The 25,296-nt window shown below is 30.8% G+C and overlaps 1 protein-coding gene and 1 pseudogene across 1 annotated transcript in view; both read left to right on the forward strand.

The window, feature by feature from the left end:
- LOC117176117 (E3 ubiquitin-protein ligase MYCBP2) overlaps nucleotides 1–21,161 on the forward strand; it is a 608,404-nt gene extending 587,243 nt beyond the window's left edge. Inside the window, exons 39-44 of the mRNA XM_033366175.1 lie at nucleotides 666–898; nucleotides 4,926–8,663; nucleotides 10,892–11,116; nucleotides 13,727–14,499; nucleotides 16,552–16,922; nucleotides 20,033–21,161. Of these exons, the coding sequence (XP_033222066.1) occupies nucleotides 666–898; nucleotides 4,926–8,663; nucleotides 10,892–11,116; nucleotides 13,727–14,499; nucleotides 16,552–16,922; nucleotides 20,033–20,148 (5,456 nt within the window). The 3' untranslated portion in view covers nucleotides 20,149–21,161. The remainder of the gene's footprint in view (nucleotides 1–665; nucleotides 899–4,925; nucleotides 8,664–10,891; nucleotides 11,117–13,726; nucleotides 14,500–16,551; nucleotides 16,923–20,032) is intronic.
- A 3,092-nt stretch (nucleotides 21,162–24,253) lies between these two features.
- Nucleotides 24,254–25,296, forward strand: part of LOC117176528 — a 32,998-nt pseudogene continuing 31,955 nt past the window's right edge.

Below are 25,296 nucleotides of genomic sequence, written 5' to 3' on the forward strand. Positions count from 1 at the left end.
ACCAAGAATGATCACTTTTAAACAAAATTGATGAATTTCCAACAAATGAATTCATTTTTGACCCAAATAATATGTTTTTTACTCAAAAAGATAAATTCTTAACCAAAAATTTAATAGTAGACTTTTCAACTGAAAAGTATGAACTTTCAATAAAAAATAGTTCAATTTTGTTATTGCATTCTATTAATTCGATTCACATTTATGTGGAAAAACGTGAAGATGAAGGGAATAAGAAAAATAATTGAATGGCAAAATATTAGGTGTGGTAAAATGGGTGTTGAATAAACGACACTTTGGATTTTTTGTAAATGTTTTTTTATTGTGATTAAAAAGTAAATAAATAAAAAGACGAGGGTATTCGACTACTTCTATTTCTTTCCTCTTTTATTTTGGTTTTTTAATTTGAATAGAGACATTTGAGGATTTGTTGTCCAAATTTGATCATTAGATCCCCCCCCCTCCTCACTCAAACTTTCTTAGTTAAATTAGAATGTTGAAAGTTCACGAGAAATTTAAATTTTGATTAATTCTAAATTTAATTTCCTAAATTTTAAGAATATCTTGCTCTGGTATCAACATTCGAAAAGCTGAAAATTTAAATTATAAATAAAAAATTGATGAAGTTTTAGATTTCGACCTTCAAGATGAATGTTTATCTTTTATAGTATCAGGAGGAATGGGCGATAGCGCCGCATCCCATCGTCGTGGATCAACACAGAGCGACACAAGTGCTCTGGTGAGTAGTTTGACCCGAGATCCATCTCAATCGCCAAGTGGAGTAAGTTCGACAGCAAATACCAGGGACCTGTCGCCTAGCCCTAGTTGCAGTTCGCTTCAAATGAGGTCCGAAGGAAGCATTACTAGTCCACCTGATACTCCCAAAAAAGACAGCAGTATCGTAAGTTTATACATATTTTTTAACGAGGATACTACTCAGGGTGGCCACTAACCAAAAAAACCAAAAACAAACTTTTTGGTTGAAAACCGAAAATTAGCCTGGAATTTTGAGCACCGGAAAGTAGCCGAAAATTGTTTTAAACCGGGAATTAATCTAGAGTTTCTTTTATCACCGGGAAATTCCCGGAATTTTTCTTTTTTTTTTTTAACCGGGAATTAACGTGGATTTTTGAAGACTAAAGGAAAAGCCGGGAATTTTTTGTTAAAAACAGGAATTAGTTTAGAATTTTGAGCACTGGGAAAAAGCCTGGATTTTTTTTTGCTGAAAACCGAAAGTTACCCTGAAATGTTGAACACCGGAAAAAAGCCGAGAATGTTTTTTGAAAACCAAGAATTAGCCTCAAATTTTGAGTACTGGGAATAAGCAGGAAATGTTTTTTCAAAACCGGGAATTAGCCTCGGGCTTTGTACACCGGGAAAAAGATTGGAGTTTTGAGTACCGAGAAAAAGCCGGAATGTTTTGTTTGAAACCAGGAATTAGCCTGGAATTTTGAGCACCAGGAAAAAGCTGAGAATTTTTTTTCTGAAAATCGGAAATTGACTTGAGATTTTAAACAACAGGGCAAAGCCAAGAATGTTTTTTAAAAACTAGGAATTAGACTGAAAGTTTGAGCAAAGGGAATGAGCCGGGAATGTTTTTTGAAAACCGGGAATAAGCCTCGAGCTTTGTGCACCGGAAAAAAGCCAGGAGTTTTGAGCAACAGGAAAAAGCTGAATTTTTTTCAATTGGGGATTTTCCTGGAGTTTTGAGAACCAGGAAAAAATTAGGAATTTTTGGTTGAAAATGGCGAATTGGCCTGGAATTTTGAGCACCGAGAAAATGCCTGGATTTTTTGTTTGAACCCCGGGAATTAGCCTGAAATTATTAACCGTCTCCTTTAAAATATCGAAGATCGCTTAATATTTAAGATTTTTAAGTTAAATTTTCGTTCAAAACCGATTACGAATGAAGAATGAGCTTGTGTTTTGTTAGATCCCTCAAATGATAAAGTTTCTCTCATATTTTCAAATGAAAACTGCATTTTTATGTATTTAACATAGTAATTACATAGGTAACCTAAATTTATATAATTAATTACTTATAATTGGCATAATAAACTTTCAATTAAGAGGGATACTCTAAATGTTTCGCAAATAAATTGAAAATCCGTTTTTCGAGGAAAACTGATTTGAAGTTCGAGAGTAACATCAGCTCACGTATTATATATTTTGTCTTCAAATATCAAATGTATTCACTTCCGGCCATTTCGGGGACATTTCTCTTTTCCATGTTTTCGAGAAAATTCCCCTTCTTATCGTTTTGTGGCTTAAATGAGAACTGAATTAATAGAACCCAATAAGAAAATCGAATTATTTTTCGGCTGAAAGTTCTTTTTTTTTTAATTGAAAAGTCTAATATTATATTTTTGGCTAAAAATTCATCTCTTTTATTTGCAAATTCAACTGTTTTGTTAAGCATTCATCTTTTTGGTAGAAAATTGGTGCTATTTTTCTTGAAAATTCATCTTTTGGTATAAAAGTAGTCTTTTTCGCTGAAAGTGAATTCTTTTTATTTGGAAAGTCTATTATTTTATTTTTGTTTAATTATTATTATTATTATTTTTTAAATAAAAATTCTACTGTTTGGTTAAAAATTTAAGTGTTTCATTGGAAAATTCAAGTAATTTTTTAATAATTTTTTCCATCCAAAATTCATCTTTTTGGTTCTAAGTTAACTTTTTTTTTTAAATTGTATTATTGTCTTTTAAGTTCAGACTTCCTCTCTTTGGGTTAAATAATTTACTAGTTGATGAAAAATTTCATTATTTTGTCAAAATTCACCTTTTTTGGTCGAACATTCAAGTGTTTTTTTAACATTCGTGTTTTTAGATTCGTCCTTTTGGATTGAAAATTCATCTTTTATAGTCGAAAGTTCGTTCTTTTTAATTGAAAAGTTTATTATTAGGTTGAAAATTTAATTATTTTGTTGGAAAATTAGATGATTTTGTTAAAAAGTCATCTTTTTTGTTTAAAAATTCTACTGTTTGTGCAAAATTTCATTATTTTGTTAAAAAGTCATCTTCTTGACAGAAAATTCCACTGTTTTATTGAACATTCGTCTTTTTGAATAGATAATTCGTCCTTTTGCGTGGAAAATTCATCTTTTGTTGGAAAAGTAATCTTTTTTGCTTGTAAATTAATCTTTTATTGTTGAAAATGAAGTATATTTAATTGGAAAATCTACATTGATATTTTTGGCCCAGAATTCTTCTCTTTTATTTGAAAATTCTACTATTTGGTTACAAATTAAAATTTTTGTTGAAAATTCAACTATTTACTTAAAAGTTCATCCATTTTTATTGAAAGTTAATTATTTTTTTTAGAAAATTCTACTATTACATTTGTTGTTTATAATTTATTACTTTTTGATACAAATTCTATTATTTAATTGGAAAATTGAAGTGTTTTGTTAAAATGTCTCATTTTTTGATAGAAAGTTCTTTTTTTCGATTGAAAATCAACTGTATTTTTTTAATGTCTGCTATTATATTTTGTGTTCAAAATATTCATCTCTTTTATTTCACAATTATACTATTTGGTGAAAATTTTAATTCTATTTGTTGAAGATTCAAGTCTTTTCTAAAAAAATCGGCTTTTTTGTCAAAAATTTAACATTTTTGTTGAAAGTTCGTATTTTAAATAAATAAACAATTTGTCCTTTTGGATTTCAAATTCATCTTTGGACACAGAAGTCATCTATTTTTGTTGAAAACGCATATTTTATGGTTGAAAGTTAATGATTCCGACTTAAAAAGTTTGATACTATATTTTTCGTCCAGAACTTCTGGCTAACAATTCAACTATTTTCTTAAAAAGTCACATTTTTTGGTTGAAAGTTAATTATTTTTATTTGAAAAGTCTACTATTATAATTTTTTGTTCACAACTTTCCACTTCTAGATAAAAATTCTACAATTCGAATGAAAAATTGATTGTTTTGTTGAAAATTTCTCTATTTTGTTAAAAAGTCATCTTGTTTCGTGGAAAATTCAATTGTTTTGAGGAACATTCGCCTTTTAGATAGAAAATTTGTCCTTTCGGATTGAAAATTCATCTTTTGGTAGAAAACTAATCTCTTTGGTCTACCATTATCTTTTTGGTTCATAATTGATCTCTTTTGGTTAAAAATTCTACAGTCTGGTTAAAATTTATTTATTTAGTTGAAAGTTCAACTATTTTCTTCAACACTGGTCTTTTTCAATAGAAAATCAAATTTTTTTGTTGACCATTTGTCTTTTTCATTAGAAAATTCATCCTTTTCGATTAAAAATTCATCTTTTGTTAGAAAAGTAATTTTTCTTGGTTGAAAACTAAACTGTTTTTTTAAAGATTTTTCTTTACGGCTTGCAAATTGTTTAGATCCATACTTGTAAATGCAACTGTTTTTGGTTACACTTTAATCTTTTTTGTTTGAAAATCCGATCATTTGGTTAAAGATTCATCTTCTTAGGTTGAAAATTCATCTGTTTGGTTAAAGATTTAACTTTTCTGTCGAAAAATGGTCTCTTTTGCTTGAAAGTTCAACTATTTGTTTTTGAATACAACTGTTTCCTTAACAATTAATCTTTTTTCCGCTTTTCAGAGTTTCCGCTTTTTAGAGAATTTTGGGCTGTGAAGTCTGAAATCACTTTTAACATAATTTAGACTATATATTTTACATTGAAGCTTTAAAATGTTTCATTCTTTTCCAAACTTATATATAATAAAGCAATTATTTAAATTAAATAATTGATTAAATTTCGATGAAAATAATCGGATTTTTTGGTACACTGAGACACTGCCTTATTATAGATGCTTAAAAGTCAATCGGGGAAATATGTAATTTTTTACAGTAAAACTAGGAAATAGTCTAGCATTTTTTGGAAGGTTCGTGTCCACAGTCTACTATAATAATTGTAATGCAGAGAATAATCAATAACAATTTGAAAGGATTCTCAGGATAGTCCACGGAAGGTGTCTCAGGCACAAACTCAAACGAGTCCAGAAAGTGTAACAACAGCGATGAAGGGTCACTTCAGCATCGGATCTTCAGGTGCAAAAGAAGAACGCAATTCTCCTAAACTGAGTCGTCGAGATCTCACAAAGGGGACCAAAACACGAACGAAAAGAGCCATTTCGCCAACGAATAGTCACCAAACCCCAAGTCCAAATCGTACTCTCAATTTGAGCAAAGATAAAGTCAAGGAGGCAATAAGTCCTTCCGTTGCAGAATGCTTACGAGCAGTCTTTGCTGCATTTCTCTGGCACGAAGGTATCGTTCACGACGCTATGGCTTGTGCTAGTTTCCTCAAATTCCATCCCACTTTGCCAAAACAGGGAGCTGTAGTTGTCACTAGACAAGCACCTGTTCAGCACAATGACAAGAACAAAGAAGAGCTGACAAAAGAAATGAGAGCGAGACAAAGACACTCGGTGGAAGTATCGAACGCAGGAACTTATCTGCATATTCAACCTAGCACTCTAGAAACTCTCACTCGGTCTGCAGCTTGTGCGAATAGAAGTAGGAAGAAACCTGAGTCAGGAATGATCAAAGAAGAAATTCAGCCTAGCAACAAATTAACTGCCCTTCCAGAACTCCAAACCGTCGCAATTTTACCTCCTGCTCTAAAAAGTTTAGTTTTCCTCTGGGAGGAGCTCAGTACAAACTGCCTTCAAGCGATCGAGCAACAGACTATTTTGCCTAGTCCAATGTCTCACGCACAGCCTGGGAAGCTCGCTAAACGATCAGCGCCAGAGAAGTTTGGAGAGAAAGTTAAAGAGCGTGATAAGAAAGGGAGTAGAAAAAAGAAGGAGTGGAAGCCCTTAGGAAGAACTATAGTTGGTGATGGATTAAGTGGTATTGAGCGCGAGACAACCTGCGAGCTCTGTGGGTTGATGTTTCCTCATCCAGTTACCTATCATATGAAGATGATGCATCCTGGCTGTGGCTGGCACGCTGGTGGAAAAGGCTACAACAGTGGAGGGATGTATTGTGTTGGTTGGGCCGGAAACTGCGGAGACGGAGGAGTCGGTAGAAGTTCTTGGTACCTGATATGCGACACGTGTCGAGACAAGTACCTGAAAGCTAAGAAAAATAAACTCGGAAAGAAGCTCGTCGCTGGGGTATCTAGACGAAAAGGCGAAGGGAGTAAATTCCCTTCCCCAATTAATAGTCCCAGTGTTAACGAAACTCACATCATTGTGAAGAACAACGCCATGTTTTTGCTGGATCTCGCTAGTGCTTCTGGGCTAAGTATTCCGAAGCAGCAAAGACGTTCTTCACAAACTCTCTCTTCCGTAGCTGAAAACTATAGTCCTCCAGAGGCGGCTGGCCCGTTTCCTCCCACCGGACCATTCCAATGTTTGCAGGCTCTTGGGGTTCACCAGGCGTCGAACAACGACGATAGGTACTATGAGGAAAACTTGAGGCGGCAGAGCAGTCAACATAATAACTACGAAGGACAGAGCGCTCTCAATTCCAGTAATGGGAGACCTTTATCTGAGTGTCCAATGAGTGATAGTGACAGTGACAGTGGAAAGAATCGAGGTATGTTCCACAGATCTGTCTCGATGTCGACTGGAGCGCCCTGGGCGAAAAACAGCAACGATGGGCGAGTAGTGATGATGCGAAAGAGGAATAACAGCAGCAGTGAAACAAGCAACGACGGGGGATCTTCGCTTTTATGTTATCCGTCGGCAGCTCTTCAAAAGTTGGTTCCTTCCATGGATCAATCTGCGATAGTTTCCACCAACCAGGCAGAAATTGTGAACAACGATAGGATTGAAATTCTGATGAGGCCAGTGATGCTCTTTGTTCTTCAGCAGCACAATTTGCAACATCTTCAGTTGGCAATGAAGCAGGCATTGCGACGAGCAGCCTGTCGGGTCTACGCTATGCAAGCTTTAAATTGGCTCCTCAGAAGTGTCACTCAGCCGATTTGCCTACAGGACTTACTCTGGTGGTTCGTCGCTTCTCTCACGCCGATAGTTTCGGATTTGATGGATGTCAACGAAGATGACAACCGGAGTGAAAGGAGGGAAGATCCCGACATGGTTGGAGTCTGTGAGCATCCGTTGAGCGATTTGGTGATTGCTGGCGAAGCCGCGAATCCTTTGCCCACTGCCTTTCATACCTTGTTGCAGACCATCGCTGACTTGATGCTTCTCCCTCCACCGGGCTCTCCACTTCAGCAAGCAGCGGTAAGGTGTTGGGGTATTAGATTTACGCCCGCTGATCATATGTTTCTTCACAGAAGTCACGTCTTCAGTAACATCAGCAAAATCCTCTCGCGCTCTGAAGAAGAGGATGACGTGAACATGAGCATGCACGAGAGTCATCAGTCGACTTATTCGCAACAAGTTACGAGTTGTGTTGAAGCTCTGAAAGACTTAACTCCAGGTCTTGAAATAAAAGCATCTAGCAGACAGGCGATGATTGGCAGCTTAACTGACAATTCGACAGAAACGTTCTGGGAATCAGGAGATGAAGATAGAAATAAAACGAAGACTATTACAGTAATCTGCGGAGCTCGGTCCTATCCACGTATGGTTTATATTCACATAGATAATTGTAGAGACTTAACGCACAAGGTATCGAGTGTTACTTTCCAGTCAGGACTCAATACCGACGAAATGTCCAAATTACGTACTGTGGAGATTGAAAGTAGATCTGCTAGTTGGGTAAATTGCCCGATCACGGATCCAAGGCATGTGGTTGTTGGACTTGAATTAAAAGGTCCCGATAACTCATTGAGAGTTCGACAAATCCGAGTTCTTGGTGAGATCGAAGGAGATTCGTTAAAAGTGGGAAAGCAGATGAGTGCTTTGACGATTCAGCAAAAGAACTGCGAAGCAGAAACACTCAAGGTCTTCCGTTCGATCACGTCTCAGGTTTTCGGGAAACTGATTCAAGGAGAACAGCAACAGATAATCGAACCTATGGAAGGAGGTAATGATGAACTGGAAGATAGTAATGATCTTCGGGAACACATGGTGGGAATCCTCTTCAGTAGAAGTAAGTTGACCCATCTTCAGAAACAAGTCTGCTCGCACATCGTTCAGGCTATTCGCAAAGAGACTCTTCGTCTTAGAGAAGAATGGGAAACGCTTTTGTGTTCTCCAACACCAGTCAACAGTGTTCTGAGCGATGGTAGCGATCTACCAAAAGCAGCTGATACGTATTGCTTCGAAATGTTGTCAATGGTTCTTGCTTTAAGTGGAAGTTCCGTGGGTAGAAACTACTTGTCCCATCAGTGTGGACTCTTGAAAGACTTGCTCAGCTTGCTTCATACTGGCTCTGCTAGAGTGCAGAGGCAAGTGACTTCCTTGTTGAGAAGAATCATGCCAGAAATAAAGCCTGAAACGTTGGCAAATGTTGTTGGGGTTGAAAGACTGCCGCCTTCGGATTTTAGTATTGTATCAGTGGCAAATAACGGGCATTCACATCACTTGGAATTTGATGAACATTCTCCGGGTATTTTGGATGTCTTCCTTAGTTGTATTGCTAAAGCTTTGACTGTCCAGGTTAAAATTAAGGGCAAGGAAAATAATGGAAAGGCTCTTCAGACGGTTTCATTAGCTACGAGTATCCATCCGAAGAGTTTCGTTGGAGGAAGATGGTGGCTGAGAGGCTGCATGACACGAAAACTGGCGGAGGTCATCATTCAGTTGCTGAAGGATATGGCGTCGGTAAGTTTGTTATTTTTCTTCAATTTTTAAACATATACAGGGTGTCTACCTTACCTGGAATACCTGGAAAACCTGGAATTGTCAGAGAATTTTCGAGAGCGTGCTTAACTGCTTAATTGTTCTTTTTTAATTGCATTATAAAATTGAATAAAAATGATTCCTTATTTGTAAAAGTATCTTTATATTGCTTTTTACACTATTTTGTTAAATCGTATTTTTTTAACTGAAAATTTAACACTTTTCTGTTTTTTGTTGAAAATTATCATTTTTAGACGAAAATTCTAGAATCTGAATAAAAATTCATGTATTTTGTTGACAATTCGCCTTTTTTTGGTAGCAATAAATATTCTTGGTTGAAAATACAACCCTTTTTTTAATTTTTTCTCGCTCTCCTGGCTAAAAAATCTTTCTTAGTTGAAAATTCATCTCAGGTTGAAAATTTGTCTTTTTTATTTGAAAATCTCTTCTTTTTCATATAAATTAATTTTTTTGGTTAATAATTCAATTATTCTAGTTAATGATTCGTTATTTTAATTGAAAATTCATATTTTAAAGAAAGCTCTATCTGAAGTTGAAGATTGATCATTTTAGTTGAAATTGACCACTTTGTTTGAAAATGTAATTTTCTTTTTATAATTCGTTTCTTTGAAAATAAATTTTTTTCACTTAATGTTTGAATCATATTTTTAGTTGGATATTCAGGTATTTTGTTGACAATTTGTCTTATTTGGTAGAAATTAATCTTCTTGATTAAATATTCAACTATTCAAGTTGAAGATTCATCATTTTAGTTTAAAATTCATCAGTTTGGTTGAAAATTAATTTTTTAAATTGGTAATTGAACTATTCCATTTTTGGTTGAAAATTCATCTGTTCTCTTTCGAAATTCAACTATTGGGTTAAAAATTTGTCTTTTTTAGGTAAAAATTCAACGACCTCTTTGAAAATTCATGTATTTTGTTGAAAAAGTTGACTTTTTTGGTAGAAAATTAATTTTCTTGTTTAAAAAATAAACATATTTTTTGAAAATTCATCTTTTGTATTGAAAATTCAAGAGTTACAGTTAAATGTACATCATTTTAGTTGTAAATTCATCTTTTTTGTTTAGAATTTAACTATTTCAGTTGAAGATTCATCATTTTTGTTGAAAACCCATCAGTTTTATTGAAAATCCATCAATTTGGTAGAAAATTAATTTTTTTAACGGAAAATTTAACTGTTTTTTTTACTTATATTTTTTTATTTAAAAATTTGTCTTCTTTAGTTGAAAATTCAACTATTTTTTTAAGAATTCATGTATTTTATTTAAAGAGAGGACTTTTTCGTAGAAAATTAATTTTCTTGTTTGAAAAATAAACTTCTTTTTTGAAAATGCATCTTTTTCATTAAAAATTCAAGTATTCCAGTTAAATATTCAAAATCTTAGTCGAAAATTCATCCTTTTTTGTTAAACATTCATCTTTTTGATCGAAAATTAATCTTTTTTAACTGAAAGTTTACTTATTTTGTTTTTTATTGAAAATCAATATTTTTTAGTTCAAGATTCACCTATTTCGTTAAAAATTTGTGTTTTTCAGTTGAAAATTCATTTATTTCATCGAAAATTCCAGTTTTTTGTCAATAAAGCGTCTTTTTGGTAAGAAGTTCATTTTCTGGTTTACAAAATAATCTTCTCTGAAAATTCATCTTTTTAATTGAAAATGCCAGTTAAATTCCAGTTCAATATTCATAATTTTGGTTGAAAATTTTTCACTTTGATTGAAGTTTTCTTTATATTTTTGGTGCAAAATTAATTTTTTTAAACTAAAGATTGAATTATTCCATTTTTTGTTGAAATGTTATTATGTCTAGTGCAAAATTAAAGTATTTGGTTAAAATGGATCTTTCTTAGATAAAAATTGAAATTTTTCGTTGAGAATTCATCTTTTTTGGTTGAAAATTAATCTTTTTGATTAAAACTCCAACTATTGGGTTAAAATTTCATCTATCTTGTTGAAAATACCAATTTTTCCCACATTTCGCACCTAAATATGCACTGAATTTTAAGGATAAGTAGATGAAATAAAAATTTGAGTTATTCAAATTCATGGGCCTTAGAGAAAAATTCAAAGGAATAATTAATTATGTTTTTAGTATTATTTAATCAGATAATTCATCGAGAATGTTAATATATTTAGATTTTAGATATAGATTTTTCATATCTTTTTTCAATCGTCTCTTAATTACAGGGAAAATTATCGGATGCCTGGGCGGCAATCACGAAAGCGGCGATTGCCGAAAATATTCTAAACTTAACGAGGATGGACGAGAAAAGTCGGGATCCTGTAGAGTGCTTGCATACTCCAACAATGTGGTTAGCTCTATCTTCCCTTTGTGTCTTGGACTCTGATCACGTCGAGAGACTTTCATCTGGCCAGTGGAGTGCTGCAGATGGGCAACCACCTCCTCCAAGAGTAATGAAACCATTTATAATCTATAGCAGAAGCATCAGAGCCCTAGGGGTCACAGGGGACAATGCCCCATCCCATATAAATCGATCAGGAAGGGGGAAAATATTTATTTTCTCCCCTCTAAAATTGAATGATTAAATTTATCGGATTTTCGCAACTGGAAATCTTTCAATTCTTTCTTGCTTTGTTCATGCTTTGAAATCTATCTGGAATCTTTGTAAAATAATAGAAGTATTTGTGAAATCCATTAAATCTATCCGAAATCTTTGCGAAATCTTAAAATGTTTGTTAAATCACCAGGAAATCATTGCAATCTTGTGAAATATTTTTCAAATATTTGGTAATCTTCTCAGTATATTTGAAATATTTGGTAGCATTTGTGAAATTTTTGTAATCTTTGTGAAATCTTTGGGAATTCTTTTAAAATCTTTGCCAAATATTTTTTATATTTTTGAAGTATTTAGTAATATTTATGAAATTATTGAAATGTTTTTTTTTGTGTTGAAATATTGGAGAAATTATTGACGTCTTCGTGAAGTCTTTTAAATATTTACGAAATCTTCTAAATCTTTGTGGATTCATTAGGAAATCATTTAAATCATTTAAACTGTGAAATATTTGTGAATTCTTTTAAAATCTTTGCGAAATATTTGAAATTTTTTTGAAATATTCGGTAATATTGAAAAAATTCATCATATCTTTGAGAAAAGATTGAAGTCTTTGTGAAGTCTTTTGAATATTTTCGAAATCTTTGACATCTTTATGGAATCTTTAGGAAATCATTCCAATTTTGTCAAATATTTGGAAATTTTTGAAAAATTGTTGAAATATTTAGTAATATTTATGAAATTACTTCAATCTTTTTTGAATATTTAGGAAATCATTAAAAACTTTTAAACCTTTTCGAAATCTCTGAAATAATTGTAAAATCTTTGTAAAATAATTGAAATATTTCTGAAGTCCTTTCCGTTGATATTTGAAATACTTTTGACATATTTGGTCATATTTGTGACATTATGAAGGCTTTGTGAACTTTTTCAAATCTAACGGAAATCTTTAAAAACTTTCTAAAATAATAGAAGTATTTCTGAAATATTTTTAATCTATCCTAAATCTTTTGGAAATATATGACATCTTCGGGGAATAATTGCAATTTTGTCAAATTTTTTGAAAATATTTGAAATATTTGGTAACATTTGTGAAATTATTTAAATCTTTGTGAAATCTTTGGAAATCTTTCCGAAATGCTTGAAATATTTAGTACTATTTGTGAAATTATTTAAATCTTGTTTAAATCTTTAGAAAATCATTGAAATCTTTTAAACCCAAACGAAATCTTTAAAATCTTTGTGAAATCTTTGGGAAATCATTGCAATCTTTACCTCCTTGTAATCTATCTGGAATCTTTGTGAAATAACTGAAATCTTTCTGAAATCAGTTCAGTTCGTATTTGATATTATTTGTGAAATTAGTGAAATTTTTGGTCAATCATTTAAGTCTTTGTGAACTCTTTTAAATCTATCGGAAATCTTGGAAAAATTCTTTTAAAATCTTTGCGAAATATTCGAAATCTTTGTGAAATCTTTGGCAAATCATTCAAATCTTTGTAAAACCTTTGTGAAATCTCTGTGAATTCCTTAAAAATCTTCGCGAAATATTTTAAAAATATTCGGTAATATTTATGAAATTATTCAAATCTTTAAGAAATGATGAAAGTCTTTCTGAATTTAAAAAATATTTTGTCAAACTTTGAAATCTTTGAAAATCATTTAAATCTTTGTTCAATCTTTGAAGTCTATCTGAAATCTTTATGAAATAATAGAAGTCTCTGAAATCTTTGAAATCTATCCGAAATATTCGCAAAATATTTGAAATCTTCGGGAAATAATTGCAACTTTGTCAAATCTTTGCGAAATATTAAAAATATTTTTGAAATATTCGGCAATATTTATAAAATTATTAAAATCATTTAGAAATGGTTAAAGTTTTTGTGAAGTTTTTTAAATATTTTCGAACTCTTCGAAATCTTTCTGAAATCATCAGGAAATCATTGAAATCTTTTAAATCTATCTGAAATATTTGTGAAATCTTTGGAAAATCTATTGAAATCTTTGTGAAAGATTTGAAATATTTTTGAAATCTTTCTCAAATCATTAGGGAATCATTAAAATCTTTGTTCAATCTTTGAAATCTCTCTGAAATCATTGTGAAAAAATAGAAGTCTTTGTGAAATCTATCTGAAATTTTTGGAAAATCATTGAAATCTTTGTGAAGTCTTGATGAATTACTTAAAAATCTTTGCGATATATTTGAACTATCTGTGAAATATGTATGATCTTTGATAGTTTGTTTCAGTCTTCGTAAAATCTTTCTGCAATCTTTTAAGTCTAACCGAAATGTTTGGGAAACCTGTGAAATCTTTGGGTAACAATTGAAATCTTTCTTAAATTTTTACATAGTATAATATTACTACATTTTGTCAAAATGTACCATTTAATATTATACGTTTATGCCCCTGGCCCCCGTCTAGAAACAAAGGCTCCGCCGCTTCTGATCTGTAGAACTTGACATTTAGGTTTTGCATTCTTCATCATACCTCTTAAAAATTTTCAGCAAACTTGTTCTAATCACGACGATGGCGAAACCACCGCCATCATCCAGTGCAACACTTGCGGAAACTTATGCGCCGACTGTGATCGAGTTCTCCACTTGCATCGAAGAACCAGAGTGCATGTGAGACAGGTCTGCAAGGAGGAAGAGGAGGCGATTCGAGTTGATCTTCACGAGGGTTGTGGAAGAACCAAGCTCTTCTGGATCTTAGCTTTAGCCGACAGTCGCACCTTGAAAGCTCTAGTGGAATTCCGGGATGGTGCGCCCCAAAAGCCGGCCGGAGTTTCGTCTGGAGTCTGTCGATTTTGTGGAACAACTGGAAACACTGGACTGCTCGCGATCGGGAATGTCTGTGCAGATCACGAGTGCCAGGAGAATGCAAAGATTGCGTGTAACAAGATTCATTCTTGTGGCCACATTTGCGGCGGTGTGCGGAACGAACGAACTTGTTTGCCTTGTCTTCACAGATGTGCATCTGGAAGTGACTTGAAGCAAGACGCGGATGACATGTGTATGATTTGTTTTACGGAGGCGCTTTCCTGTGCACCGGCGATTCAACTCCAGTGCGGTCATGTCTTTCATTTGCAATGCTGTCGGAATGTTCTCTTGCAGAAATGGGTGGGACCAAGAATCACTTTCGGATTTTCATTTTGTCCGATTTGCAAAGTGCCGATAGAACATCCGAACTTGATGGAACAACTGGCGAGTGTGAAGGCACTCTTTGAGGATGTTAGGAGGAAGGCGCTGATGCGGTTGGAATATGAGGGTCTGCACAAGTAAGTCTTAAAATATGGACAAAATATAGTCTAAAATGTGTTTTACGACAGCGAAAATTTCAAGTTTTAAAGGTAGCTTGTAAAATCGAACTATCTGGATCTTGAATTGTTCTCATTAATTATTCTACAATCTATCTAAGTCATTGAAATTTTTGAGATGTCTTGAAACCTCCTGAAATACATTAAAATCTTTGTAGAATTCTTGAAATCTGGGAACTCGCTTGAAATCTTTTTAGATCTCTTGGAATATCTTAAAATTTCTTAATCTTGAATTCGAACAATTTTTTTTTGAAATCTTATTAGATATCTGGAAATAATTTGAAATCTCTTAAAATCTTTTGAAATCTCATGAAATCTTGGAAATATTTTGACATATCTTTGAATATACTGAAATCTCATGAAATCTTGGAAACCGCTTGAAATATTTTGAGATATCTTCGAATATTTTGAACTCTCGTGAAATCTTGCGAAATATTTTAAAGATTTTTAAATCTCCTGAATTCTTCTGAAATCTTAGAAATCGCTTGAAGTGTTTTGATATATCTTGAAATATATTGAAATCTTTTTATATCTCCGGAAATCTCCTGAAATACATTAAAATCTTAATAGAATTCCTGACGTCTCTTTTAATTATTTTGAAGTCTCCTAAAAGCTTTGTAATCATTTGAAACTTTAGAAATCTGGGAAATCACTTGAAATGTTTTTAGATCTCTTGGAATATTGTGAAATCTCTTAATCTTCAAATCGTGTATAATTTTTTGAAATCTTTTTAGATATCTGAGAATATTCTGAAATATCTTGAAAGCTCATGAAATCTCGAAAATCGCTGGAAATATTTTGATGTATCTTTGAATATTCTGAAATCTCTTGAAATCTCAGAAATCGCTTGAAATATTTTGAGAAATCTTCAAGTATTTTGACCTCTATGAAATCTTGCGAAATCTTTTAAAAAATTTTTAAACTCCTGAATTCTTCTGAAATATTTTAAAATCTCATGAAATCTTAGAAATTGTTCACTTGAAGTATTTTGAAATATCTTGAAATATATTGAAACCTCGTGAAATCTTTCCAAAACTATTTGTAAACTTTGAAATCTCCTGAATTCTTTTGAAATCTTTTTAGATCTCCGGAAATCTCCTGAAATACATGAAAATCTTTCTAGATCTCTTAGAATCTCCTGAAACCTCTTAACATTTTTTTAGATCTCTTGAATTATTCGAAGATCTTTTGAAATCTTTGAAATATCCTGAATTCTTTTGAAATATCTTGAAATCCTTCGAAACGTTGAAACTTGCTTGAAATATTATTAGATCACTTAGAATATTCTAAATTTTTCTAAAAAATTATAAATTTTCTATATTTCTTTCGAAATCTGTTTAGTTTTCTGGAAATATTCTGAAATCTTCTAAATTTGCTTTTAAATTTTTTAGATCTTTCGGAATATATTAAATCGCTTACAAGCTTACAATATCCTAAAATCTCCGAAAATCCTTTCGAATCTCGGAAATAACTTGAAATATATTGAGATATCAAAAAATACCTACTGAAATATTATAAAATCTCCCAAAGTCGCTTAAAATCTTTTTAGTTCTCCTAAAATCTCTTAATATCATTCATAAAACTCTTGAAATTTCATAAAATATTCTGAAATCTCCTGAAGTTTGTTGAAATATTTTTAGATTTCTTTAATTATTTGTAGAATCTTTTACATTTTTTTAAATCTTCTGAAGTATTTTGGAATCTTTTTAGATTTTTTTTAATATTCTGAAATTGCCTGGAATCTTCGAAATATTCTGAAATCTCTTAAAATCGCTTTTAATATTTTTAGATTGTTTGGTATATTCTCATTTTTTGTTGTTGAAATCATTTAAATCTTCTGAAATAGGTTGAATTCTTATTAAATCTCTTAGAATGTCTCTAGTGAAATCTCTTGAAATAAATATTTGAAATTTTCCGAAATCTTAAAAACTGGTACAAACTCAAAAGTCGAGGGGTCAACCTCTAGTTTATTTCTAATTCACAAATGATAATTTTTCCCGTGTACGATTTCAGAGCTGAGGCAGTGACTACGGTCGGTACTCGCTATTACCAAGATCCAGCCGCTTACGCTATGGATCGTTACGCTTATTACGTATGTTATAAATGTCAAAAAGCCTATTACGGCGGAGAAGCAAGGTGTGATATACAGCAAGGTGGGGATAATTTTGATCCAGCGGAACTTGTTTGCGGAGGTTGCAGCGACGTGGCCAGAGCTCAAATGTGCCCAAAACATGGCACGGATTTTCTCGAATACAAATGTCGGTACTGCTGTTCGGTAGCAGTTTTTTTCTGTTTTGGTTCAACTCACTTTTGTAATCCTTGTCATGATGATTTTCAAAGGGTTACCAACATAACGAAAACCGAACTGCCTTCTTGTCCAGCAGGTATGATTTTTGAGACTATTATTTCTAACTTATTATATTGTATATTATATATTATTATTTCTAATTTATTTTTTCACATGATATAATGCAATTTAAAATAAGTTCAATTCTTTTTTTTTGTATGTTAAGTTCAACCGTTATCTTTTTTCATCTTTAATGTTTATTTGTAAGCGTAAATTTTCAATAAAGAGAATTTTAAAATACAGTTTTGAAAACCTTAATAATTAAACAAATTCGTATTATTTAAAAATACAACACAATGATTTTATTGCTAAAGATTCTATTACTATAAATTGTGTATATTATTTAAAATAATTTATTATTTAATTTAAAAAATGCTTAAAAACTTTTATATAAAAAGCCTTTTAAGCTTATCAGCTGTAAATTTAAGGTAATTAACAATTTTAGAAACTGAACTGTAGTTCAATTTTTAAAAGTTGAAAAATCATTGATTTTACAATATGATTCTGAATCTGTTGAAAATAATTTCCAGTTGATTTATTCATAATTAGACGTTTCTATTCAATTTCAAATCCTGTTAAAATATTGTTGGAGTCTAAAATATTTCATTTTTAATGCATTCAATTGGAAATTTTGTACTTGAAAAAAGAATAATTTTCTAATATTTAATAACATTTGACTGTTTATTTAAAATCAGAAATAATGAAGTGAATATATGTACCAAGTTGTTGAATTGTCAAGCCAAAAAAGGCGAATTTTCTACAACACAGTTGAATTTTCAATCCATCAAAATGAGTTTTCTACTAAAAATATGAATATTCGACCAAAAAAATGAAATTTTACGAAAGCAGTTAAACTCTCAACGAAGGAATTTAATTTTCTACCAAAAATACGAATTTTCAACAAAAGACATACATTTTTTACCAAATAGTTTACTTTTTTACCTAATTGTTAAGTTTACGAGCCAAAAATACGAGTTTTTTACAAAACCGTTAAATTTTCAACAATCAAGTTTATTTTAAAATTAATTTTAGAAAAATTAAACAGTTAACAAAATTTCTTTTTCAATCAAAAATTAAATGTAAAGAAAATTATTGATAAAACTTACATTACTATAATTTATCTGTATTATTGGAAATAATTTATTAATCAATTAAAAAAACCTTTTCGAATTTGAAATAGTTTGATAAAAAGCTTTTAAAGCAGCTCAGTTGTAAATGTAAGGAAAAAGAATTTTGGTTTTAATTTCTTCTGAATTATATGAATTTTTTTTTCAATTTTTAAGATTTTTATCGAGTTCAAATTAAGGAAAATTTGGTTTTCAAGTTCTATTGAACTGGAACAGGCACTTCTTTTTTTTACATTTTTATTGGAAGGGAGAAAATTTTTAAACGCATGTGGAAAATACCAATTTAATTTATTTCAATTGTTAAAATACGTTTTTTGCATATATTTATCTCAAAACAATATTTTGTAGCATATTAAATGCTCAATAAATTAATATGTGCTAATGAAAAGTGAAAAAAAACATTATTTTGATGATTAAATACGAATACACTTTTCAGAGAGTACCAATAATAATTCGACAAAACGAACATTCAATTTTCAATTTTGACATAACTAAATATTATAAACTGTCAGAATTGTAAATTTCAATTAAATTTTCTTTTTATTAACTTTTATAATTTTTATTAAAAATTAAATCTCATGCTTAATTGAACTATACTATCAAAATTTATATTTCTTTTTAAATCTAGAAAATAATGTAATTTCTTTCATTATAAGACATTTATAAAAATTAATTATGCTATAAAAAATATCTATTGTTACAAATGTGTCGAATGTTTATTACCCTTTATATTATAAAGAATAGAATTTATAGAGTAAATAAATATTGAGAAAGATGTTGAATAAAAACCTGTATTTATAAACCATACCTTTAAAAGCAATGCTGGTTTTTAATTCTTTGATGACAACTTTAATAAATTCTTTTGTTAATACTATTGAAAATTCATGTTGCCAATAATTTGCATTTAAAAAACAGTTTAATTACATATTTTACATAGTATTTCTCAATTTTTAATTTTAACTTTTTTTATAGTTCAACACTTATTGATTAATTATTCTCAAAGTGAACAAAAAAGATTGCGATCTTTAAAAAAATTGTAACGGATTAAACATTTTTTAAAATTTTATTGTAACAACTTTAATTAGTTATTTAATTAATTCCTATTGAAAACACATGTTGTTAATTATTTTTAAAGTGAAAAATAAAGATTGCAATCTTTAAAAACAATTTTAGCGAATTGACAATTTTTTCCAATTTTTTTTATAACAACTTTAACGAATTATTTGATTAATATTATTGAAAATTCATATTACCTAAATTTGTTTTAAAAATCATTTAAATACATATTTTGACTATTATCTCGTTTAAACTAAAAAATGTGCAATTTTGAAAAACAATTGCATCCAACTTAAACTGTTTAAACATTGTTTTATAAAAACTGCAATAAATTGTAAGAATATCCTCATAACCAAAATACTTTACACAAATTACATGACTTTAATTAAAAATGAGTTCTCAAAATAGCTCTTTGCCAGATTTTTATTATTTTCCTGCCATTTAGTACGGTATAAACTTGCACTTTCTCAAAGACATTCTTGTAATCAGAATTGCATAAAAAAACAACACATTTATACCCCATTGTTCATGATAAAAAAAAACGCTGATAAATTTTCAGTCTGAAAGCCTCAAAACTTAATCATAAAGCAAAAAAATTCCGTTTTTATATTTAGAAAAGCACAAAATTTGACATTGATAACACTTTCCCCATGCACTTGAATAATTTTTGGCCTAAAAGTATAGTTGACGCCACCCTCGGTCACGGTCAACATTTCCGTCACTTTCATTTCAGAGTTAAAAGCTTTCATTATATATGCGTAAAGCATTGAACTTTTTAATTAAAAGTTTCTGAATTAAAAATATATTAAACTTCAATGATCTTGAAAATTTTCTTCGGGCCGGGGAAAACCCGGGAAATGACCGGGAATTTTTTCATCTGATTCAAACGGCCTTTGAGTTGTAGGAAACATTACCATTACCATAAAATTACATCAACTGGATTTTTTAAATTTATTTTAATTAGGACCCAAAGCCAAACAGTTGGAAGGAGAAGAATGTCCTCTGCACGTTAAACATCCACCAACGGGCGAAGAATTTGCACTTGGCTGTGGAATATGCCGCAATACACACACGTTCTAATCTTCTGTCTCCAAAGGAAACGGATTCAGGAGATTCGGAGAGTCTCCGAAAATGTTCCATTAATGATAATATGATATAGATTTATTTCACTAGTCTGGATACGAGCATATCGCAAATGTGTTTAGTACTGTGAATTATTTAATCAGGAGTTAAAGTCAACGGTGAGTTGTTGCCACTAGAAAGTTTGAAACATTTTGTTTTCATCGAATTTCTTTGTTTACTCTTTAAATTAACAAAGAAAGTGGAATTGACGAGTATGAAGAGTGCGATGCATGAATATTGTAAAACTTGCGATTTAATGTGAGGTTCAAATATGTGAAAACCATTCTGTTTGTTAAGAAATTAGATAAGTCGTTTTTATTGATAATGCTCGTAAAAGTAGTAGAAAAGGGAAAAAGAAGGATGAGCGTTTTCCGAGACACGAGCTTTCTGAATGATTACTGTGAGAATTAAAGAAAGTCGGGATCGAAGGCGCCCAAAGATGGCCTTTGCAACGCGTTCTAGAATAATTATAATATTATAAATAATGAAAGGATACATGATTAGGATTGCGCGACTTCAAATTAGAATTCGATAGTTAGCGCAGTGTATGTTTTCGTGTTGTTGAATGAAGAGTGTTTAGTTGATGAATAATTAAGTATTAGAAAAAATGCATTGATTGTGTAAAAGAATATGTGGGATGAAACTTTACCGTAAAACAATCGAACGTGAGTGTGATTAGTTAGCGTCTTTAAATTATTCAAGATGACAGTGAATTGTAAACATTGTACATTTCTCATTTTGCATTTGCATCTCTTTTTATACATTGCCGATAATTGAATGTGCAACTGCACGAGTATTTTTAAATTATTTATTCTTATTCCCTGTGTAATAATATATGAATTATTTTCTGCAAAAGAAAAAGTTATGAGCAGGCGCATTTCGAACATTTCAATGAAATGGACGATATTCTTAATTCGTAACCTTTATTACGACTTGTATTTTCGTTTACCATTAAATGAGGGAATTAAAAAGAAAAAAAAACGGTATTTTTTTATTTCCTATACCTTCACAATAATGTATTCTAGATTCACACTTTGTCTTAGCTTTATTTATTTATTTTTAAACTTCTTTGCTAATTGGCTAATGTAATATGTCCGCCATCTAAATGAATCACAACATATTGGGAAATTGTCTCAATGATTGATTGGAGACGATGCGCAGATTACATCTTTTTTTATGAAATTTTAAATCACGTTTGATTTTAATCCATATTTCATCTTTGAACATATTTTCATTTAAAATGAAAAACAAATTAATTGAACCGATGCAAATTAAACTCCAATTAAACAGTTGTATTTTTAACCGAAAAGATGAGCTTTCTACGGAACAGTTCAATTTTCAGCCACATAATTAAATTTCGAACCAAAAAGATGCATTTTAACCACAGATGATTAATTTTCGTCTAAAAAAGATGAATTATCAATGAAATACAAGGAACTTTTAACAATACATACACTTTTAACAATATAGTTAAATTTTTAACCAAAAGCATTAATTTTCGACCAGAAAAGACGAATTTTCAAAAAATATGTTCAATTTAAACCAAATATTAGTATTTTTAATCAAGAAGATTCATTTTCTATCAAAACATAAGATTTTTCAACATATTTCGAAAATTTTCAATTAAATAGTTGAATTTTTAAACTTAAAAAGATAAATATTTAATTACAAATGGTTTAGTTTCATTTTAATTCAAGAAAATCCATTTCTAATTCTTAAAAAATCTAATTTTTAACAAAACATTTAAAAAAAGAAATTAATCAACAACAAATTTGTTAATGAAAAAAGAAATATAATTGCAATCTAATTGTTCAATTTTTAAGCTAAAACGAGAAATTTTTAACAAATCAGTTGAATATTCAACCAATAAGTGTGCATTTTAAACAAAATAATAAATTTTTTTAATTCAAATCAATTTTCATCACAAACTATTAATTTTCTACTAAAAAATATAAATTCTTAACGAAATACATAAATTTGTTAAAAACGAGTTAAATTTTGGACCAAGAAGATTAATTTTTTCTGAAAAAGACGAATTTTTAACAAAATACATAAACTTTTAATCATATGGTTAAATTTCCAACATAAAAAATTAATTATCGTCCAGAAAGAATGAGTTTTTTTACAAATTATGTACTTTTTAAACAAAATGGTAGAATTTTCGACCAAGTAGATTAATTTTCTGTAAAAAAAAAGAATTTTAAACATATTGAGAAAGTTTTCAGTTAAATACTTGAATTTTTTAACTTAAAAGGATCAATATTCAGTTTAAAATGTTTTAGTCAAATTTTAATTAAAGAGAATCCATTTAATATTTGAAAAAAACTAATTTTCTACAAAACAGTTTGATTATGTGCGAAATAGTTGTATTTTCTACCTAGTTGTTGAACTTTTAGTCGGTGAATATGAATTTTCAATAAAAAAAAGACGAATCTTCAGCTGAAATTATGAATATTCAACCAAACAAATTAAGTTTTAAAGAAGCAATTCAAAGTTCAACAAAATAATTTAATTTTATACCAAAAAGAGCAATTTTCAACAAAATACATAAATTTTCAACCAAATAGTTTAATTTTCTACTAAATTGTTCAGTCGAATATTGAGCCAAGAAGTGTGCCTTTTTAACAACATTGTGGAATTCTTAACGAATAAATTCAATATTGAACCAAATAAGATTTTTAACCCCAAATGTAATAGATGAAATTTCAACAAAATACAGGAATCGTCCACTATAAAAGATAAATTTCCAGCCAAGAAGATGATTTTTTTACCAAGAAGATTAATATTTGACCATAAAAAACGAACTTGTAACAAAATAGTTAATTTTTGTGACCACAGATAACATTAAACTATAATGGTGAATATTCAATAAAAAATTATTTTGAAACAAATATTTGAATTGATAACCATGAATTATCAACTAAAAGAAGATAAATTTTTTACCAAAAATGGAATAATTATATTTCAAGTTGAAAAACTAATTTTTAACCCAAAGAAACAAGCGATTTTTAAGAAAATAGTCGAATTTTCAACTAAAGTAATTAATTTTCAAAAAAGACATGAATTTTTACCTGGAAAGAAAAATGTTGAACCAAAAATTGAATAATAACAATTTTAGTTAAAAATTAATTTTCATCTTGAAAAGACGAATTTTCTAGAGAACAGTTAATGTTTCAAAATGATAGGTTGCCTTTTTTGTTTTTAACAAAATTGTTGAAATATGAACAAAATAATCAAATTGTATGTTCATTCCCTAAGTTTATGAATTATACAAATAACTTTTTCGAGGTAAAAATTTTTATTTAACTCATTGATTACATCTGTACAATAAGTTAATTATTTTAAATACTTTACAGATATTCTGTTTTTTAGGCAATGTGATGTTTTTCTCACCTTTGAAATATGCACTCTCCGAAATTTTGAAGAAAATTCAAGTCTGCGCAATAAAAATCACGAATTTTCGTTTTCGGACATGAAAAATTAGAACATATCAGAAAAGATGAAACAATCAGGACAGCGATAAAAAATCAGGACATATCCTGATTAATCCGGACGTATGATCAATCTAATATTTATACATTTTATCTTATGCATATAAAGAAAACGAAAACGCATAGAGTATAGCCATTTATTTGTAAAATCGAGTGTTGCGTGCTTCTGAGAATTCTTTATTCCTCTTTTAAAACCTCGCACCTTATTGGCCAAAGAAATTAGGGTGCAGCGTGTCCCCGATTATGATTCGTTGAAATTGATACATCACGTGGAAGGTAGAAGAAGAAGGGGTAGTCAACGCGGGCTTATTGAGTTCAGTTCAGTTTCAATTTGCAACAGATTTGGGATAGGGTGGGATAAGGCTGACCAACGGAAAAACCTAGCCATAGAGGTTATTTTCTCATGCGCATTTATCGGAAAATAGTTTCTAGGGCAATGTCACTTACTAGGTTTTTTTCTTGAATCTTGTTTAATCCTGTCAAAATTACTTTCGTTTTCTTTGTTTTGTCAAAAGTCTAAATTCGTGAATACAATAAAGATAGTCACCGAAGATTACCACTGAAGATCTACAATGAAGATTATCACTGAAGAATTGAAGATCATGGACCAACCAGACCAACAGCACGTGTCTAATGATCTCGCGACACGCACTGAGAAGGTCATCGCGATTCAGCTTTTGCATCTCGAAAAAAGGACAAAATATCAGATCGTGCATGAAAATGGTCAACGCCGACTCACCGACTCACCTGTCCGGAGCTCGTGGAAAACCAAAGAGAACGGCCTAAGGGCGCCGAAGTATTTCTCGGCCGTTTGCCACGTGATTGCTATGAGGACGAGATTGAGCCTTACTTATCCAAAATTGGTAAATTATTTAAATTAAAATTAATGTTAGATTTTTCCGGATACACTCGCGGCTATGCTTTTGCCCTTTTTGAAAATTTCAAGGTTGCTCGGTCAGCATGTCAATTATTAAATAATTCTCAAATTCGGCTAGGACATCGTATCGGTGTGACAAGACTAGGGAGGACTTCATGGGAGAGCTGTCAAAAATTTTCAACGGTATTATGGAAATTGATCTCTATCCTAGCTGTGGATATCGAACTCAAAATCGTGGTTTTATTTTCGTGGAATTTAAAGATCATGGGACGGCTGCCATGGCACGTCGAAAGCTCGTCCCGGGAAGAGTGGTCCCTTGGGACCACGAAATTGACGTCGATTGGGCTGACCCGGAACCTGGTGACCCAGTCGATGAAGCAGTCATGGAAACGGTATAGATTCTAGTTTGATTTTTTTTTCAGAATACATTTCACCGTGAACCGCGCTGCAAATTTGAAACTCCGTATACCTCTGTATTTTGATGCGCTGATCACAAATATGATCGTCAAATACCCGCAAATTTGATTCTAATAGTGAAAACCATGAAAACCCCATACAAATTATGTTTTTTTTACGTTAATCTCAGTGAACAGTGAAAATTTATAAAAAAAATTCTTTTAAAAGTTGTAAACCTTTGAAAATACATATTTTATGTTCAATATATTTTTAGCCTACGACTGACAGTTTTCCAGAAAATAAGGGAAATGTCGGTAACACACGACCCCGTTTCCAACGTCT

Source organism: Belonocnema kinseyi, chromosome 7 (assembly GCF_010883055.1).
Source record: "Belonocnema kinseyi isolate 2016_QV_RU_SX_M_011 chromosome 7, B_treatae_v1, whole genome shotgun sequence".
Taxonomy (NCBI): domain Eukaryota; kingdom Metazoa; phylum Arthropoda; class Insecta; order Hymenoptera; family Cynipidae; genus Belonocnema; species Belonocnema kinseyi.